This window comes from Dromiciops gliroides, chromosome 5 (assembly GCF_019393635.1).
Source record: "Dromiciops gliroides isolate mDroGli1 chromosome 5, mDroGli1.pri, whole genome shotgun sequence".
Lineage (NCBI taxonomy): Eukaryota > Metazoa > Chordata > Mammalia > Microbiotheria > Microbiotheriidae > Dromiciops > Dromiciops gliroides.
In genome coordinates, this window is record NC_057865.1 from 21,229,029 (window position 1) to 21,250,047 (window position 21,019).

Here is a 21,019-nt window from a genome sequence, read left to right on the forward strand (position 1 = left end):
AATCCAACCTCAGCCACTTAATATGTATGTGACCCTGGGCAAGTTTCTTAACCTCTGTCTCAGTTACCTTATTTGTAATAGCACCTATCTCCCAAGATAAAATGAGATAATTAAAGGCACTTAGCACAATGTCTGGCACATAGTAGGCACTTATTAAATCTTTGAGCTTAGTGTACTGTTGGTTAGATTGCCCACATAGAGCATCTCTTAGCAACCACTCCAGCTACACAGCCCTAGTGCTGGGTGAACCTTCATCTCATGGGTGGAGACAAGAAGAGGTGTTCATATAGATGAAGAAGACACTGAGAATTCAGAAAGGGCTTGCTCATATGATATGTTGTGTACACACTCATCCAGGTTTACTTTCTCTAAGTAAAATCAAGCTGCCCAGAGAATTTTCCTATCCCCAGTCAAAATGCCCTTCTTAAAACATGACATCCTAAACCAAGTATAATCCCCAAAGTGTGCTGTAATCAATGGACTTGGGTTGCCACACTACATTTCTTTTAATACAGCCTATGGTTGAATTACCTTTTTGATCTGCCTCATCCATACTGTTGTTGTTGTTTTTCCAAGAGGACCAATGACATCAGGAGAGTGATGTCTTGACCTTTGAGTGATTTGGCTGCTAACTCAATGAAGATTTTGATCAATTAAAATTCCCAGGTATTTTCACTGGAGCTGTGGTGAAGCCGAAGTTCCCCTCACTTGTACAGTGGATATTTTTAAAGAACAGAAAAGCAGAAATGTGTAGTCAGAGAAAGTCATAGTTGAAAAGGACTTTTTCATATAGTGCAACCCATACCTGAAAAAACAAATCCCCTGGATCTCCATCCATTTCCCACCCACTAATAACCCTGGGTTCTGTCCTTAGTTCTCTTCTCTTCTTCCTCCATATCGTTTCATTTGTCTGCTCCATGAATTAAATGATAATCTTTGTGTAAATGATTCCTAGATCTATAAATCCAGCCTCAATCTGTCCCCTGAGCTTCAGTCTCACATCATCAAATACCTTTTGGACACTTCAAACGGGATGTCCAATATACATCTCAAATTCAACCTGCCCCCCCAAAATGACATTACCTTTGCCCCTATTCTTGTCCTGGGTGTCATCGTCTTTCCAGTCACCCAGGCTCCCAATCTTGGGGTCATTCCCAACTCCTCATTCTCATTAACTCTACTTACCAAATTCATTGTCAAATCTTATTTCTATTTTCATACCACTTCTTGTGTATATCACCTCTTCTCCACTCTACTTCAGGTCCTCATCTCTTCTTGTCTGTTCTGCTGCAATGATCTCCTACTTCAAGTTTCTTTTCCACTACAATCCATCCTTCATTCAAGTTGTCAAGACGAAGGTGATTTCTCTAAAGCCTAAGTCTGCCACATCACCCCCTGCTCAAGGAGCTCAAACAGCCCCCTACTACCTACAGGGTCAAATGGACTGTTATTTCAAGCTCACAACTGGCCTTTCTAGTCTTACATTCCATTCCACCCCTCTATGATCCAGCTACATGGGCCTTCTTAGATGTTCTTCACTGACTCTGTCTCCTGTCTTTTTGACTTTGCATTGGTTTTCTTGACTTCCTTCAAGACTCAGGTGAAATGTCACCTTCCACAAGAAGCTTTATCCAACCTATCTCTCTCTCTCTCTTTTTTTTAAGTTATCATCTTTAATGAAATGACTTTGGAAATAATGTACATTTCCATGACACCAACACAACAGTTTTCAGAGCCACAGTAAGACACGCAGAATTACATCCATAATTTGTATTAGATGTCAACATTTCAAGAAGCAATTTATTAAATGGCAAACAAGATCAAGAAGGCAACCATCAAACAAAAGAGACCCTTAGCTTTAGACAAGGCGAATCCCAGGATAGCATATGAGAACAGCTGCTGCTTCAGTGAGGGGTTTCTGGCATAACCAATAATCAGACTACCAAAGACAGTTCCAATACCAGCACCAGAACCAGCCACTCCTACTGTGGCAGCACCTGCACCAATAAATTTGGCAGCAGTATCAATGTCTTTGCTGATAGCACTGGTCTGGAACTCCCTTAGTGCTAGCTGAGATACCCTCTTCTGGGCCCCATAAGATACTGTATTGCCCTCTCCAGTCCTGACCTCTGGTCGAGACAACACTGCTGCAGAAATTGGTCTGTATACAATTCCGGATCCAGCACGGATCAGAGCGGGGAGCAGGCGAGTTTGGCACAGGGGAACATCTTAGAAGCAGCTGGGGCAGCGGTGATGGAAGAAGGGATTAGGTGGCGGGAGGCGAGGGCTGGCTCACTGCCGCTCTCTCTTCTGCCTTTCTCGGGGGGCTGCAGCAGAGGTCAAACCAAGTGGGACTCTCTCCAACCTCCTTTAAATCTAGTGCCTTCCTGAGATGGAAAAGTTTTGAAGGGCTTTACATATACAATCTATATAATCTATATTACATGGATATCTATAGCACCTTCTCAAGGTGACAGAGGGAGGGAGAGATTTGGGAATTCAAAATGTTAAAAAATAAACACTAAAAATGTTTGCTTAATGTGACTGAGAAAAAATAATAAAAGAAAAAGAAGAAAATAAAATCTATAATTCCACATGGAGGAGGGAGGGGGAACCTAGTGCCTTCCCACTGTTAATTATTTCGTATTTACCCCTTATGTAGCTTGCTTTTTAGGTATTTGTTTACATGCTGTTGACATAAGATTGTAAGCTCCTTAGGGGTAGGGACTCCTTTGCCTCTTGCTTAGCACACTGCCTGGCACATGGATGTTGTTGTCCAGTCATTTCCAATTCTTCATAACCCCATTTGGCATTTTCTTGCCAAAGATATTGGAGTGTTTTGCCATTTCCTTCTCCAGTTCACTTTATAGATGAGAAAATGGAGGCAGAGTTAAGTTTGCTCAGGGTCACACAGCTAGTAAGTATCTGAATTCGGGAAAATAAGTCTTCCTTTCTCCAGGGCCAGAATTCTATCCACTGCGCCACCTAGTTGCCCTACCTCAGAGGTGTTTTAATTTATATTTCTCTAATAAATAATAATTTGGAGCATTTTTTCATATGACTATAGATAGATTTGATTTCTTCTTCTGAAAACTGCCTGTTTATATTCTTTTACCATTTATCAACTGGAGAATGGTTCTATTTTATAAATTTAACTCAGTTGTACATACAGTATATTTTTGAGAAACATGAACTTTATCAGAGAAATTTGCTGTAAAATTTTTTTACATTACTGCCTTGTCTGTGGTAACTTTAGCTTTCCTGATTATCTCTTTAATTAGGTCTATTTTTGCTTTTGCTTTGTCTGAGATCATGATTGCAACCTCTGCTTTTTTTAGTTCAGCTAAAGCATATTAGATTTTGCTCCAGCTCTTTTGACTGTGTGAATCTTTCTGTTTCAAGTGTGTCTCTTATAAACAACATATTGTTGGATTCTGGTTTCTAATCCATTCTGTTATCTGCTTCCCTTTTATGGGTGAGTTCATCCCATTCACATTCATAACTATGATTACTGTGTATTTCCCTTCATTCCATTTCTTATGCTTTTTCCTCTATATTTCTCTCTTTATCCTGTCTCTCCTCAAAAGTTTATTTCACTTCTAACCATTTCCTGCATTAATTTGCCCTCCCTTTTTATCATCCCTCCCCTTTCTGTAGCCTCCTTCTCCTCCTATTTCCCTACTGGGTAAGTTACATTTTTATATACAACTGAGTATGTGTATATATTCTTCCCTCTTTGAGATAATTCCAATGAGAGTGAGATTCAAGCATTGCCCACCCCCCCCACTCCCATTTCTCCCTCCATTGTAAAAGCTCTTCCTTGTGCACTTCTTTTATGTGAGAATTTTTCCCCCATGCTACCTCTTCTTTCTTCCTTCTGCCAATGCATCCCTCTTTCTTACCCCTTCATTTTTTTGGGAGATCATTCCTACACAATCAACTCACACCCATGTCCTCTGACTATGTAACTCCTTTATGGCTCTAATAATGACTTAGGAGTTACGTGTATCATCTTCCCATATAGGAATGTAAACAATTTAACCTGAGTCCCTTTGATTAGTCTTTCATGTTTACCTTATTATGATTTTCTTGAGTCTTCTGTTTGAATGTCAACTTTTCTATTCATTTCTGGTCTTTTCATCAGGAAAGCTTGAGAGTCCTTTATTTCATTAAACTTCCATCTCAGTTTTGTTGGGTAGGTTATTTTTGGTTATAATCCTAGCTCCTTTGCCTTCTGGAATATCATATTCCAAGCCCTCTGCTCCTTTAACATGGAAGTCATCACAACTTGTGTGATCCTGACTGTGGTTCCACAATATTTGAATGCTTTTTTTTGATATTTGAAGTATTTTCTCTTTGACCTGGGAGCTCTGGAATTTGGCTGTAATATTCCTGGGAAATTTCATTTTGGGATCTCTTTCAGGAGATGATTGGTGGATTCTTTCAATTTCTCTTTTACTCTGGATCTAAAATATCAGGGCAGTTTTCCTGATAATTTCTTAAAATATGATGTCTAGGCTCTTTCTTTGATCATGGCTTTGAGGTAGTCCAGTAATTCTTAAATTATCTGTCCTCAATCTATTTTTCAGGTCAGTTGTTTTTCTGATGAAATATTTCATATTTTCTTCTATTTTTTCATTCTTTGACTTTATTTTATTGTTTCTTGATGTCTCATGGAGTATTTAGCTTCTACTTGCCCAATTCTAATTTTGAAGGAATTATTTTCTTCAGTGAGATTTTGTACCTCCTTTTCAATTTGGCCAACTCTGCTTTTTAAGGAGTTCTTCTTTTCAGTGGATTTTTGTGCTTCTTTCACCATTTGGCCAACTCTGTTTTTTAAGTTGATATTTTCTTCATTATTTTTTGTGCTGCATTTACTAACCTGTTAAACTCTCTTTTCATAATTTTCTTGCATCACTCTCATTTCTCTCCCCAATTTTTCATCTATCACTCTTATTTGTTTTTAACTCTTCAAGGAATTCTTGTTGGGTTTGGGTCCAATTTGAATTTTTCCAAGGTTTTGTGTGTGTGTGTGTGTGTGTGTGTGTGTGTGTGTGTAGCTCTCTTCACATTGTTGTCTCCTTTGAGTTTATGTCTTACACTATAGTAGCTTTATATTGTCAAATTCATTTTTGAGACATTATTATTATTATTATTATTATTATTATTTTGGTGAGGCAACTGGGGTTAAGTGACTTGCCTCAGGGTCACACAACTAGTAAGTGTTAAGCATCTGAGGCCAGATTTGAACTCAGGTACTCCTGAATCCAGGGCTGGTGCCCTATCCACTGTGCCATCTAGCTGCCCCTTGAGACATTATTTTAAAGTTTGGAGGGGAATGTTGAAAGAGTTCAGCTGGAAGCTGCTCCTAATCTGCCATCTTTGCTCCACCCATCCTGGCCTTTCTTTGTATTGGCACAATACTCAGCACAGAGTAAGCACTTATGAGCTTGTTTACTGTTTCATACATATGACAAGTAGTCATCTAGTTATTGTTTGACAACTTCTAGAAACAGGGAACTCACTACCTACAAAAGAGGCCCATTTCCCCTTTGGGCAGCTTTTATTGTTAATAAAAGTTTCCTACATTAAGTCAAAATTCAACTTGGCAGGATTTGGGATTTTATTGAAGGTGGTTGTCCTATGGGCAATTTGAAATTCTTTTTTCTTTTTTTTGGTGAGGCAATTGGGGTTAACTGACTTGCCCAGGGTCACACAGCTAGTAAGTGGCAAGTGTCTGATGTCGAATTTGAACTCGGGTCCTCCTGACTCCAGGGCCGGTGCTCTATCCTGAAATTCTTTTGATTAGCAAGCTGCCTTTTCTGAAACATCCTCAGGACGAAATGTGCAGAATGAGACACATTTTTAGACATGGCCAATGTGGGAATTTGTTTTGCTCCACTAAGCATATGTTACAAAGGTTTTGTTTTTGTTTTTTTCCAGTGATGAGGAGGTTGGCAGGAGGTGGAAAGGAGAAAATGCTTGATAATTGGGGAAAAAAAAGAACAAACTGGCTTAAGAGGGTTGTTACTTTCTGGGTCTTTGGTTCCTACCTGTCCAGGCTCTCCCCGCTGCCCAACTCCCCTATAACTGTGGAGGGTACTACCATCCTCCCAATTACTCTGCTTGAGACAGATGTCCTCCTTGACCACTCTCTCAATCCCATCTCCAATGAGTTGCTAAGTCCCACCATTTCTATCTTTTCATTTCTGTCACCTCATATCTGGTGCTGGCCCTTATCACCTCATGCCTGGACTATTCCAAAGCTGCTGGGGAGGAGGGGGGGGGGTCTCCCTGCCTCAAGTCTTTCTCCACTCCAGTTCATTCTCCTCTCAACTGCTAATTCAATCTTTCTAAAGCACAAATCTGACTTTGTCATCCCTATCTGCATTCGACCAACTACCATCTACAGAGGCTTCCTATTATCCCTCGTATCAAATATAAACCCCTCTTGTTGGCTTTTGAAAACCATTTGCTGGGGGCAGCTAGGTGGCAAAGTGGATAAAGCACCAGCCCTGGATTCAGGAGGACCTGAGTTCAAATCCAGCGTCAGACACTTGACACTTACTAGCTGTGTGACACTGGGCAAGTCACTTTACCCTCATTGCCCCAACCAAAAAAACAAAACAAAAAAACCCATTTGCCACCTGACTCATTTCTACCTTTCCAGTCTTTTAATACCTTCCATGCCCCATGCCTTTTGCCATCCAGTGACACTGACCTCTTTGCTAGACTCTTCACTCAATACTCCACTTTCTGATTCCAGGCATATTCTCTGGATATCCCCCATGCCTACAATTCTCTCCCTCTTCATGATGCCTCCTAGCTTCCCTCAAGTCTCACCTTCTGTGAGAAGCCTTTCCTGACCGCCCCCCCCCCCCACTTCCTGCTAGAGCCTTTTCTCTGTGGATTTCACTCCGGTTTTTCCATTCTCTATCTTGTCTGTACAGAGCTGTTTGCATGTGGGCTCCCCATGAAACCACAATAAGCTCTGCGAGAGCAGAAATTGTCCTTTTCTTCCCCTTGTATCTCTAGCATGGAGGATGGTGCCTGCCTGACACACAGTAGTTGCTTAGCAAGTGACTGTTGACTGATTGAATTAGAGGAGGCAGCACAGTCCTGGAGAAAGGATGTGCTGGGTTTGGAGTCAGGCTGTAGGTTCCAATTCTGTTTTCTCATCTGTAAAAGGAGGGAATTGACCTCAAAGCTCTCTAAATATATTAAGTTAAATTTATTTAGAAAACTATGGGATGTCCATGGGGTGTATAGTTAGGGAGATTTTGCCCCTTTCGAGTTAGCATCTAGTAGGATGTTTTATTTGTGCAAAGTGTTTGCTCAAGACAGTTTTGTGATCAAGGACACAAGGATGGCAAGTTGGTTCCTTCTTGGTCTAATCTCCTTCCTCAGGAATCAACCTGTGAAACTAAATTTAAGAGCTACTCTGTCTTTATGGGAGATAGAAATTGTAATCTTCATGATAATGGTATCAGTCACTTGCTAACAAGGACACACAGATCAGTGACCTCATCATCACAAGACGCTGCCTCACCTCTGACATCTACATTATTGAGGAATGCCTGTTAAACCATAGCCTGCTCCTCTCCTCCAAACCCACAAGTCTTTAGTCTGTTTTACACACCACTCAGATTATGGGCTGCTCTTCCTCCTGGCTCTCCATGTCCGTCTCCAGCCCTGCCAAGTACTCTCTACTCTCATGCCTTTAAAAAAAAAAGTTTGCCATTTTCAACTGGCAGAGTTCTAGTCATTGCTTACCCTAACTTGCATCAGGAAAGCTGGAGAGAATTTATAGGATCACAGATTTAAGAAGTGAAAAATTAGAGGTCGTGTGGTCCAAGCCCTTCATGTTACAGGTAGTGAAACTGAGGCCCGGTTAAGTTATGTGACTTGCCTAGCATCTCACATGTGGAAAATAGAAAGGCCAGGATGTGAATCAGATTCATGTCAGGACTCACAGGGCAGCACAAATGTCACAAAGGGGCAGATTTAGGTGGATCTAAGGAAGAAATTCTTGGCACTAGTTGTACAGAAGTAGAAATGAGCTGCCCCAGGAGGTAGTGGTCCTCTCACTGGACATCTTCAGGAAGGTTCTGGCCAGCTATTTGTTCAACTTATCAGAAAGGAGAGAGGCAGTGGGACAGAGCATCAAGGACCCGGCCTCTGATTGGCAAAGATTTGGGTCTAACTGCTGCCTCAGTTCCATCTTGGTGGAGAAGGTGCCTTCTCAGAATCTCCCTAGGTAGATGAAATCACAAGTCCAGGAAAAACCGGAGGGGCCTCTTGGGTTGTACTGTGCAGGTGCCTGGATGTGGATGTAACCGTGAACATTTTGTGACTCCATGGTCCCAAATGAATAGAGGTGCTGCAGCAGATCTTCCTCAGTATGATGTGGGATAGAATTAGGGTCAAATTGATCGTGAGTAGTCCCAAAAGAATTACAAGACTCATTGACTCAGTTTACCAAGTTTTATTGAAAGACTTGACCACAGGGAGAGAACCAAAAGAAATATAGAAAGGTATCTCTCGAATAGGGAAAGGAAAGACAGTTATATTGATAGTATGGATAAATTGATTATCAGTCCATAATAATAATCTCCACCTTAGCGAGGTACAAGGGAGGGCCTATCCTAATTTGGAGTTTCTGGGGTCCTAAGCCAATCCCCGAGGCAGGTACTTTTTCTATGGAGGTGTATTTTGGGGGTTTATATATCATAAGGTGAATCTGGGGACAAATTTGGCCTTTTTTGCATGTCTCTTTTTTATTCCCATGCTTAGTTTCAAAACATCTTCATTTATCATTTATTTCCAGTTTGAATTTCTATACCTTGTCAGTGTATCATTGTTATTATTAAAGTCTCTACGACCTGCCTCTTTATGTTCTTGTTATGGGTACTGATTAATGTGGGCACACAAAAACCTAGGCCTTGACTTATATTAATGAAGACTTAAGTTTTAAGTTATCCATTAACTGGGGTCTGAATTCCTTTTAGAGCTCACATCTGAATTAGAGCTTGGGTCTTAAGTTTTTCTGTTAACCCCTTTTTTTTGCCTCCTACATCAAGTATAGCTCCCATCTTCTCTCAGCGCCACATCCAAATTTCTTCTTGATGGTGGCATTCCAGGCCTGAGTCATCCTTTCTGGACCCTGCCTTCTCTTGGTCACCCAGGCCTGGCTGTGTCCTAAAACCAGCCTTTGGGACTTCACCCTGCCTTTGTTTTTATAGCCAGCACCCTCCATCACATCTCATTCACTCATAGCCCAGGTCCCGCCTTGTGGCCACTCAAGCTCATCGTCCCCTTTCCCTCCCCCAACCTCCAATGATAATATTTGCCACCCCCCCCCATGCCCAAAACCTTGGCTAGTCTTCCCTCCTCCACACTCCCCCTACGCTAAGGACTCTCTCACCCACCCCAGCAGTTTCTCTTGCATTTATTAGCCGCCTCTTGTCTACTTCTCCAGCCAAGGCTTCGGTTCAAGCCCAGGGTACTTCTGGCTGGGGTAGGATGACCTCCTGCCTCTGGGTGCTGTTCCCACGTGGACTTCACCCCCAGCCCAAAGACCCTTCCTAACATTTCATTCTGATCACATCAGTCCGCAGGCACCAACCATCCGAGGTCTCTTCCAGGTCCAATCTGGGACCCCTCGCTTCCCTGGGCCTCAGTTTCCCCCTCCGTAAAAGGAGGGGGGCCTCACTAGATGACGTCTGATGTTCCGTCCAGCCCTAGATCTGGGTCCCTGCGATAATGGGACCTCGATTCCCTGGGCCTCAGTTTCCCCCTCCGTAAAAGGAGGGCGGTAACTTAAATGATCCGGGGCTGCCTCCCGGTGCTAAATACTCCGAGGAGCAGACGCTTCGCCCCGCCCACTCCTCCCTCCTCCCCGGGGTGTGTGTGTGTGGGGGGGAAAAGCGCCTGCTGCGCAAGCGCGTAAAGCACAGAGGCCGCACTCGGCCGCGCGCCGCGAGCGGGATGACGCAGGGGCACGTGCGGGGCCGGGCCCAGTGGCGCGCGCCCTTAAGGACTCGCGGCCGCGGGCGGCGGCGCTTCCTCAGTTGGCCTGTCAGCCGGCTTGTTTGGTGGTGCGCGGCCTCGGGCGAGGCTGGGTCGTTTTTCGGGGGACGCCCGGAGCCTGGGCCGGGCTGGGGCGAGTGAGGGGAGAGCGGACATGGCGGAAGAAGAGGAGACCCCCGAGAGGTGAGCGGCTGGGCTGGCTCGGACCGGGGGCGGACGCCGGGAACTGCCCGAGCAAGGGAGGGAGGGAACGTTGAGGACCGAGGGAGCGGTGGGAAGGTGACAGTGGAACGCTGAGGCCGGGCGCGAGGGTCGGGGGCTGGGGGGCAGCTGGAGCGACCCTGCGCGGAGCCGGCGAAGCTTAGGTGATGGTGGGCTCGAGCGCGGGGAGGGGGCGGGGCCGGAACGCCGGGAGCGGCCGGGGATTGGCCCGAGCCGGCGCGAGGTGGGGGGCGTTGTGTGTGACAAGGTGGGGGGAGGATAGAAGGTGGGAGGGAGGGGGAGGGGACCTGGGGGCGGGGATAGAGCCTCGGGAGCTGCCGGGGATTGGCCCGAGCCGGCGCGAGGTGGGGGGGAGGAGTGTTCAGTGTGAAGAGGTCGAGGCTGGGAGGGTTAGAACGCTGGGAGCTGGGGGGCGGGGCTGGAACTTCGGGGGAGACCGGGGATTGGCCGGAGCCGGCCGGGTGAGGTGGTCCTCGCCCGTGAATTTGGTGCTTCCTGAAAGGGATCCCTTCGCGTCAGTGACCGCCCTCCTCTGTGCGACGCTTGGATGTCCCGAAGGGCGTTCCCCCCGGTGGGGTAACCTGGCCTTCCGTGGGCGTGGGCACCTTTCCGGGCGGTCCGGGTGCGGTCGTTTGTCCGCGTATTTGCGGGCACTGTTTTGTGGCCGGCCCAGAGGCCTCCGTTTCTTCCAGAACCTCCTCAGAGCCTTAGTTTCGGAGTTGAGATTTACCTGACAGGTGGTCTCTGGGCCTCCGTACCTCGAGATCCACGCCAAAGAAACTCGCAGGCTCGTGGGGGAGGGGGCTTCCCGTGGTATCGTGGAAAGGGCAGATCTTTCCCCCCTGGCAAGTCACTTAACCTGAGTCTTAGTTTCCTTCTCTGTAAAATGGGGCTAACACCCCTTCTATTTCTCAAATTTCTGAGACCTTGCCGGATTTGAAGCACGGTTGTTGTGGGGTCACAGTTTCTTGTGGATTTTTTTTTTTGCGGGGCAATTGGGGTTAAGTGACTTGCCCAGGGTCACACAGCTAGTAAGTGTTAAGTGTCTGAGGTCAAATTTGAATTCAGGTACTCCTTAATTCGGGGCCGGTGCTCTATTCACTGCGCCATCTAGCCGCCCCTCTTGTGGATTTTTAAACTGTCACCCCTTGTTTTTCAAGGAGTATTGGAATGGTGACTTGAAACATAACGCCCATTAAACCACGTTACGTAAAGAAATATCTGCCAGATGATTTCGTTTTGATTATGTGAACCCATGGAAGAACTAGGTGTTGTCCAGAAATGTTCCCGTTAATGAGAACTAGCTTAATTCCTTAGAATTGTATTTCACTGAGCTTCTCCCCGCCCCCCAACATTGTAGAAAGACTTTTTGAATAAGATTTAGGGTGAATGGTATACATTTTTGAGTTTGGGGAAGTTTTTGCCCCCCCCCCAAAAAAAGGTAAAGCATGTCTGCATAGAAATCCCTAATAATCATTAGTTGAAGCTGTTGGTTTTTTTCTTGGTTCCAAATTCTTTTCGGTGTATTTATTTTAGTTTTCTTGGTGGGTGTTTTAATAGCAGCTGCGAGGTTGACAGTCTAGTATTAAAACATTTTTAATATGCTAAATTCGAAATAAAGGATTGGATTTATTTTACCGGTTATTTAAGTTCAGGCTTTTGATAGTTAAATATGGTCAATTTACTGAAGAATTAATTTGATAAAAACATTATCTTTCTCAACATTGGGAAATACATTGAATTTTCTACAAGTTTTTTCACATACATATCAAGTGTTTCAGTTTGTTGAAGTTTTTGTGGCTTCTTTCAAAGGTCTGCAGAAATCCTTTTCCTTTTTTTTTTCCCCTGGGCAGCCCAGGGTCACACAGCTAGTGTCAAATGTTTGAGGCTAGATTTGAACTCAGGTCCTCCTGGATCCAGGGCCAGTGCTTTATTTACTGTGCCACCTAGCTGCCCCCCCCCAAATCCTTTTCTAATTTTACTATTTACGATTAAAATTGATAAAGATGGTTTTGAGCATTGTGAAGACTGGTATATTCGGAAAGACATGATAATAGAAACACTAAAACTTATGATAAAGCAAAGACTGGTCATTTGCCAGGTGTTTTGTAGGAATTTTTTCATGGATAGGTTGGATTAGACAATCATTGAGGTCCCTTCCACCTCTGAAATTTGGTGATTCTGTAAATTACATTACTTTGACCTAATGTGGTTGTGTCTTTAAAATGAGATAGCTTGTATTTATATTTACAAAATCATGAATTGCAGTATACATTGTAACTTAATGGTATTCATTTAAAATCTAGCTAACATTGAGCATCTACTGCTGGTGGTGCTGACCTTAAATTATATATATATTTTTTGACCTTAAATTCTTAAAGGTTGTCCCTGTGAAATGCATGTTTGTTCCCTGTAGGCTATGCCAGTCTGGGTTTTGGTTAATGGAATGAGAATGATTTCTGAGAATCCACAGCTAAATCTGGAGAGAATATCATTGGGTTGGCTGAAGCATGATAGTTTTCAGCAACAATACCTGCCAGAGGTCATCTATTAGCCTACAAAGTAGGTGGGGGAATGCCCCTGTCAGTGACATTCTTAATTCTTGGAATGTACAAAGATGATCAGGTTCTGGGGAAGGCACAAAGACTAAGAAATGGTTCTTGTCCTCATGGAGCTTACTGGGCATTATTATTTTAACGTTTTACCTTATTGTTATTCACGTCATCTTATTCCGTCACATTCATTTCCAGATATTTCCTTTCCTAGCCAGTGAGCCATCTCTTAGAACAAAAATGTTTAAAAAGAGGGCAAAGGGGCATTTCAGTAAAATAGGCCACCATGCTGACCTCTACGGACACTGTTCCACATTCACCCTATGTATGCATTTGCTCAGTTTTTCATTATAATTATCCCATGTTCTTTATTTTCCCCTTTCCATTTTCCATTCTTGTCATTGTCTGTGTTGTTTTCTTTGTTCTACTTAATTTACTCTGCATCATCTTATGTAAGTTTCCCCATGATTCACTGAACATTGCTTGTTTCTTACAGGAATGACAGGAATCCATTCCATTGTGCTTATGTGCCAACATTTGTTTAGCCGTCCCCCAATTGATAGGTATCTACTTTTTCCCCAGTTTCTTGTTACAAAAAAGTTCTGCTATTAATACTTTGCTGTATAAGGGGCCTTTCTGTCTCTAACCCCCTTGAAGGATGTGCCCAGCAAAGGGTTCTCTAGGTCAGAGGGTCTGGATGTTTTAGTCACTCTCTCCTACCCCCCCCCCCCCCATGCTTTCCAGTAGTGGTTCTCTACCAACAGCGTTCGGCTGTTTGACTTCTTCAGCCCCTGTAGCACTGACTGTTTCAATCTTTTGTCTTCAGATAATTTGCCAGGTTTTGAAGTGATGCCTCAAAATGGTTTTTCATTTTGCATTCTCTTACTGGTAATAACTTGGAGGCTAGGAGACTATATAGTTTTTTGGGTTTTTTTGTTTTTGTTTTTGTTTTGCAGGGCATTGGGGGTTAAGTGACTTGCCCAGGGTCACACAGCTAGTAAGTGTCAAGTGTCTGAGGCCAAATTTGAACTCAGGTACTCCTGAATCCAGGGCTGGTGCTCTATCCACTGCGCCACCTAGCTGCCCCGACTATATAGTTTTAAAATACTTTTTCTACCTAACTCATAGGGTTGTTGTGAAGAAAAGTTCTTGTTAAACTTCAAAGTGCTATAGAAGTCTCATTTCCAGCAAGTATGGAGAGCAGACCATATCTGCATAGTGTGTGATTTTTGTATTTCTGCCATAACCAGGTGACTGCTTACTTACATTTGAAGTGAAAGCTGGTCTCTCTCATAGAAAAAAGGTAGAGATGCTTTAGGAATGCTTCTCTACTCTCCAAGCCACGATGAAGAACTAAAGATTTCTTTAAAAAAATAAAAATAAAAGGGTTCTGTGTGAAAAACAAGAAGAAAAAGTTCTGAAGAGACATAGAATAATCCTGGCTTATTTGAAGAAATTGGGGAGTAGAACAAAGTGACAAAGGAGAAAGGGAAGAAGGAAGAACAAATAAACACTTCGAAATAAGAAATAGAAAGATCAGGAATGTGTTTAGGATGTGACGGAGAGTTTCCCAAGACTCATCAAACCAGGTGATTACTGCCTCCTTCTGGTGTGACTCAGTTGGGCTTCAGTGATGCTGTCTAAAGGAATCTAGACAGTATCGCTAAGGTTTGCAAATTTGTGGCAAAGAAATTGAAGAAGTTAGGGACCCAAGTGGTGTTTTCCTCTCTAGAGCCAATCACTCAACAAGCATTTATTAATAACCTACTATGTTCTGAGGACAAAAGTGGAAAGTTTCTGTCTTCAAGGATTTTCCATTCAGTCAGTCAAAGGCAAGAGCTTCAGAAGAGAGAGGTAGATTTATGAAGTGAATAACTGCTTAAGAAGATGCTGTCTGAGAAATGGGATTTGAATTTCTGGACCAGGGCCTAAAATATAAGGATGATGGGTTCCTGGCTAGGGACAGTGTGTACCTGGTAATGGCTGGTGAGAATGTCTGTTTGGATTCTTGCAAATATAATGAAAAGGACGGTAAATCGAAAAGGAAGGGCAAAGAAGAATTGACCTGTGTATAGCTACCACACTAGATGCCACAGAGAGTAGCAGCAAGGTAAGAGAATCATAAGCAAAGACATCCGTTAATTCTCAGCAGAGTAAATGAAATTCAAGACAAAAGGAATCAGGAGTAAAACCCACATGGCCTCGTCTGTACATGACTGTGCAAAGTATAGGTAGACAAGTAAGATGAACTGAAGAGCCTGAGACTTGGTGGGAGGTGACATGAGTAGAGTCTGACTCTGGAAGGGAAAAGAATAAGTAAATAGGGGGTGCAACAGGTGTAGATTCTTGAGGGGACTAGAGCTGGGAGCTTTAAGGTTAAAGCTCAACCGAGGCAGAAACAGCATTCTCCCTCAGTCCTACAGAGCACCTGGGAAGGAGAAGACAGGTATGAGGTGTTTTGGTATGGAGACAGGAGGTAGTGGTGACAGGAGGCTTCAGGTGCCTGGTTATCTCCTGGAGGTTTGCTCTGTCAAAAGCAGAGCTTCAGGTACTAACTTGCTTTACTGATAGCCTTATCTTTCAAAAGATGGGAGACTCAAGAGGAAGAAATTCTGTTATAGACCTGATTAGTAGCAGCAAGAAATTCTGTTATAGACCTGATGTAGCTGCTGGGGTGGAAAGGGACAATTCCCTTCTGGGAATTTGCAACAGAGGAGGAGAAAGCCAGGCTTAGCCTCAGATGTACTCTAGGTTTAGATTTGGGGGGGGGGGGGGAGTGGTGTAGCAATCTGTGTTAAGTGACTTGCCCAGGGTCACACAGCTAGTAAGTGCCCAGGGCTTATCCACTGTCCACCTAGCTGCCCTCTACAGTTTGATTTTTAAAGGAAATGTACCGAAGATGGAACAGAGGGCAGATAAGAGGAAAACTGAACTGTTATGTTCCCCCTGGGTCTCTAGTCTGACCATTCCCAGGTCTTTCTGCTGATCCTCCTGTGTCACCCACTCCAGGCTCTCCACCATCCAGGTTGGCCTCCTCTGCACATTCTTCAGCTTATCTATGTCCTCCAGAAACTGAGGTGTCCAGAACTGAGCACAGCCCTTGAGGTCTGACGGCATAGTAAACAGGGATTTTCACCTTGCTATTTCTGTGAGCTATGATTTTCCTAATGGAGACCTTGACTTCATTAGCTTTTTTGGGCTGCTCTTTGACATTACTGACTCATCCTGAGCTTACAGTGCACCAGTTAAAGGTCCACTTCTTCTTCAGAACTACTGTCTTTCTGTGCCACCCTCATCTTAAACTACGTAAAGTTGGGGTTTTTTGTACCCAGGTGCAAGAATTGCATCTTACTAGATTCAGCCTGTTCAGATCCTTTTGGATCCAGATTGTGTTGCCTAGTGTGTTAGTTATCTCTTCCAACCTTGTGAGAACAGCAGGTTTCATACAGTTTCCATGGCCTAAGCACTGAGCCTTGGCATGCCTCTCAGAACCTCTTGTCAGTGTGACCTGAGCCATTAACAGATGCTTTTAGATAACAGGCCATTCAACCAGTTCTGAATCCATTTGTTGTATTAATGTCCATTTAATCTACAAGAATAGTATGAGATACTTTTATCAAAAGCTTTGCTATATCTACAGCATTCCTGTCATCTACTAGTTTAGATGGCTCAGTGGGTAGAGCACTGGGCCTAGAGTTAGGGAGACCTAAGACACTAGCTTGTGACCCTGTTTCCTTCAGTTCATCTGTAAAATGAGCTGGAGAAGGAAATGGCAAAAACCACTCCAGTATCTTTGCCAAGAAAACCCCAAATGGGATCACAAAGAGTCTGATGTGACTGAAATGGCTGAACAACAACAAAGGGAGCCAAGGAGACCAGGAAATCAGGGAGTGGTCGCTAAACGTTTAGGCAGCCAGGTGTCTCAGTGGAGTCAGGAAGTCCTGAGTTCAAATTTGGCCTCAGACACTGTATGTATGACCTTGGGCAAGTCACTTAACTTCTGTTTGTCTCAGCTGTAAAACGGAGATGATAACAATTCCTACCTTGTGAGGGTGTGAGGATCTAATGAGCTCATGTTTTTAAAGCACTAAGCAGCGCTGGGCACACAGTAGGTGATATATAAATAGACTTCTTCCTTCCCTGTCCCAGTCTAAAATTTTCCTTCCAAATCTGTGCCTTTGGACTATCTCTGCTTTCCCTCCTCACCCTCTCTTGGGTTCCTTCCAAACTCATTTCAAAGCCTGCCTTTAGCAGGAGGTCCTTCCTTTGATCATCTAGTTATTTACACATTTCTTCTCCCATTAGACTGTGACTGTCTTGAGGACAGGGGTAAGGTTTGTGTCTAAGTACCTGGAGAGCCTGGCAGGTAGTGAATGATTGCTGACTGACTCAGACCACTGTACCATTCTTTTGACATTTCAGTTAGTCATAAAAGTATGGATCAGATTTCATGATGCAAGGAGAAGCCTTTTGTAAACAAAAGGATCACCAACTCATAGTTAATTGCCTAATCTGGAACAATCTTTGATACAACAGAATTGCAGTACAACAAAATTTCTGTGGAATTTGAATTCATCAAGTTGGGATTTGACCCTGTATAGCTTGTGAAAGTTGTTCTGGAATGATTTTTAAAGGCTGTGCCTTCGTAGAGTTTTGTCAGACTTGTTTTGTTGGCTCTTGAATATGAACGAAAATAATAATTTTTTAAAAAAGAATTTATTAAGTTCTTACCATGCCAATCGTAGAGCTAAGGAGTTAAGAGGTGGGATTCAGATACAAAAACCCCAGTAGTCCTTTCTCTCAAGGAGAAATGTAAACAGAAAGGGGTGGGGGTGTTTAGGACTGGCAGGTCACTGGATGGTAAGTGGAGTCATAGTATGTGCATAGTAGTGTACATACCATTTCCAGGAAGATTGGATTTTTCTTTCCAGAGGAAGAGGTGGAAAATAGGTGGATAGATAGAGTGACTAGTCCTTAGTCAGTAGAGTAGCCAGCCCTCTAGGGAGGAAGGTTCAGCATGGAGAATGGAAAGCTGCAGCAAGGCAGAAAAACGCTAGTCGGGCCAGATTCTTTGTAGTATCGTTCAGTTGAACATTGCTGGTCTTTTTAAACCTGGGATTGGCCCAGCAACCAAATTTTGGTTCAGTCTCTTTTCTGTTTGTCTAATTCATTACAGTTGTGCTTAGCAGGAAGCTTTCCTTCTGAATTTTGATGAATGGTTATTAATAAGAGATGTTCAACAGATGAGACCTGAGCTTTTAGCCTGTTATGTTTTATCCTTTTGCCAGCCATGTGGATGAAACTTGAGTTTCAAAACTTATCTAAAGAAATGTCACTGGCTTGTTAAGCAGCTTAATAGTAAAAAAAAAACACATGTAATCTTTTTGCATGGTTGAGTGACACACTGTTTTAAGTGTCTGGTTCCAGAATGATTATCAGTGATCTGAGGAAAGCCAAGCAGTAAAGGAGAAGGAAATAGTTCCAACAGAGCCACCTAAAACAGATTGAATAGTCATACTATGGCATTCTAGCTTGAGACTTTTTTCACTTAAAACCAATTTCTGTATCAGTTCTATAGACTATACAGTAGTTATGTGACGCTTGTGGAAGGTGGTGAGTACGATTATAGTTCCTAAGCTATGTGATTTTGATTACCACTAATCTAAAAAAGAAGTCTATTGTATTAATTTAAATTGACAGGATTTTAAAATAATTAAATCTTGAAAACTGAAAATTTTGTAAAAAGTGAAATCATGTATGTAAAGAAAGTTCTTTGCAAATCTTAAAGGATTATATAAATGTCAACTATATCATCTAGATGACTGTCCTTGAAGGCAGGAAGACTTGGATACATGTCTCTGCCTCAATACTAAGTTGTGTGATCATGAACTAAGTCATTTTATTGCTCAGTGTCCAAGACAACACTGTGCCTATAGGTTACAAACTGTTCTTTTTGCCTAGAACAAAATAGATTTAAGAAATTGGTTAAATCCACTGTTGGAGTTGTGAATAGATCCTACCATTCTGGAGAGCAGTTTGGAACTATGCCCAAAGGGCTATAGAACTGTGCATACACTTTGATCCAGCAATACCACTGCTAGGTTTATATCCCAAAGATATCCCCCAAAAGAGAAAAAGACCTCTATACAAAAATATTTATAGCAACTCTTTTTGCGGTGGCTAAGAATTGGAAATCAATTGGGGAATGGCTAAACAAGCTGTGATGTATATGATGGTGATGGAATATTATTGTGCTATAAGAAGTGACTAGCAGGATGACTTCAGAAAGGCCTTGAAAAACTTCTGTGAACTGATTGATGTATAGTGAAGTGAGCAGAACCAAGAGATCGTTGTGCACAGAGACAGAAGTATTTGATGAAGCACTGTGAATGACTTAACTATTCTCAGTAATACAGTAATCCAAGACAACCCCAAAGGACTGTTGATGAAACATACTATTCCCCCTTCAAAGAAAGAACTGATATTGATGGAACACAGACTGAAGCATATTGTTTTTCACTTTCTTTCATTTTTTTCTTTTATTCACGTTTTCTTGTACAAAATGACTAATATGAAAATGTTTTACATAATTGCACATGCATAACCTATATGGATTGCTTATTGCCTCAGGGAGGGGAAAGGGAAGAGGGAGGGAAGGAGGGGTAAAATTTGGAACTCAATTTGAAATAAAACTTTATTATTTAAAATTAAACGAATAAATAAAAGGGGAGGAGGAAGGACATTAGTTAGCCCAACATTGGTTGGTTAGTTAACTACTTTGCTCATGTTCTTGCATTAATAAAGTATTTTGTTTGTTTTGGGTTTTTCCCTGTCTTTGAGAAACACATTCCACTGAGGGTGGGATATTACATGTACACATTTAAGCATAATAAAAGGTAGGGAGTGATAGGGACCAAGGAAAGACCCAGGCAGGTTCTTGAGGGATATTTGAGGGGGGAGATAATACTGTTTACTGGGGAGATCTAGGAAGGTTTCGCTAAGGAAGAAGGAGAATATAGTTCCTTAGCTGAGTCTATAAAGGAAAAAAGGCTTCTCAGAAATCAGAAGGGAATTCATTCTGGGCTCAGATATTTACTCAGGAACAGGAAGTGACTTGTTAGGTAAAGCCTTTGCCCCGAAATGAATGGGAGCTCTTTGAGAGCAGGCACTGTCTGGCTTTTTTCTTTGTATCCTCAGTGCTTAGCACAGGACTTTGCACACAATAAATGCTTAATAAATGGTTCCTTCAAGTGTTACTGGTTTTCAAAGAAATCTGTCATTACAATAGGGAAAAATATCAGATCTTTGACATATATTGACAGCTCCAACTGCCTCCAGTACTTTAGGTTACCAAAAAAAGTATCCTATATACTTTCTGTGGCTATGTGGGATCTTCCTGGTCATTGTAAATGAAGGACACATGATGCTCAGAGGATAACGTAGGATTGAACTGGCAGCTCCCCGAATTAAGCTCTAAGTATGTATGTCTTGGATGGATGTTCCATGTGGACAATGAGAGATGAGGAGGCAAGAAAATTCAGTTGGGTCAGATTTGGAGAAATTGAAGTTCTCTCAGTGACAACTCTCTTCTCGGCTGCATTTATTGAGAAGCTGTCTACACTAGACCCTTCCAGGGCCTCTCCTTGCATACTCCTCAACCTCCTGCATCCTGGCTTCTGACCTTTCTCCAAAGTTACCAGAGATCTATGAATTGCTGTCATCCTTCTTGACCTCTCCATAACTTTGGACATTGATCACCCTCTTCTGAATCTCCTCTCCTCTCTCTAGGTTTTCATGAAACTGTTCATGCTTGCTTCTCTCTTGCTGGAATTTGGTTTGCTGGCTCTTTTTCATCCAGGTTGTGCCCACTTACAAAGTCCTGTCCTCTCCTCTCTTCTCCCTCTAGCCGAACAATCTCACCTGGCAATCTCTTTAAAGCCCCTCTTGACTTGATTATCTTTTTGCAGACAGATCTCCACAGCAGTCCTGCATAAGCAGTCCCAAAGGTATCTCAAACTCCTTTATGTTCAAATGGAACTCATCTTTCTACCTTAAACTTCCTTCTTTCTCATCTTTCTTTTCTCTTCCCAATTTTCCTATTCTAGTCCAGGGTACCTTGTTGTTGCTGTTGCTGTTTATCCTTTGTTTTCCAAGACAACCAGTGATGTCACAGGTGATGTCTGGTCTCATGGGTGAATTGGATTTAAGTGAGGCAG

The 21,019-nt window shown here is 42.8% G+C and overlaps 2 protein-coding genes across 2 annotated transcripts in view; one reads left to right on the plus strand and one right to left on the minus strand.

Moving 5' to 3' along the window:
- Positions 1–1,794: 1,794 nt before the first annotated feature.
- Positions 1,795–2,228, minus strand: LOC122729288 (ATP synthase F(0) complex subunit C3, mitochondrial-like). Its single transcript, XM_043968065.1, is given in 2 exon segments — positions 1,795–2,204; positions 2,207–2,228. Coding segments are annotated over 2 exon segments (423 nt in total). The 3' UTR covers positions 1,795–1,803.
- Positions 2,229–9,996: 7,768 nt separating this feature from the next.
- The window catches only part of ABHD5 (abhydrolase domain containing 5, lysophosphatidic acid acyltransferase), a 31,677-nt gene continuing 20,654 nt past the window's right edge, over positions 9,997–21,019 (plus strand). Inside the window, exon 1 of the mRNA XM_043967179.1 lies at positions 9,997–10,212. Coding sequence (XP_043823114.1) covers positions 10,184–10,212 — 29 coding nt within the window. The 5' untranslated portion in view covers positions 9,997–10,183. The remainder of the gene's footprint in view (positions 10,213–21,019) is intronic.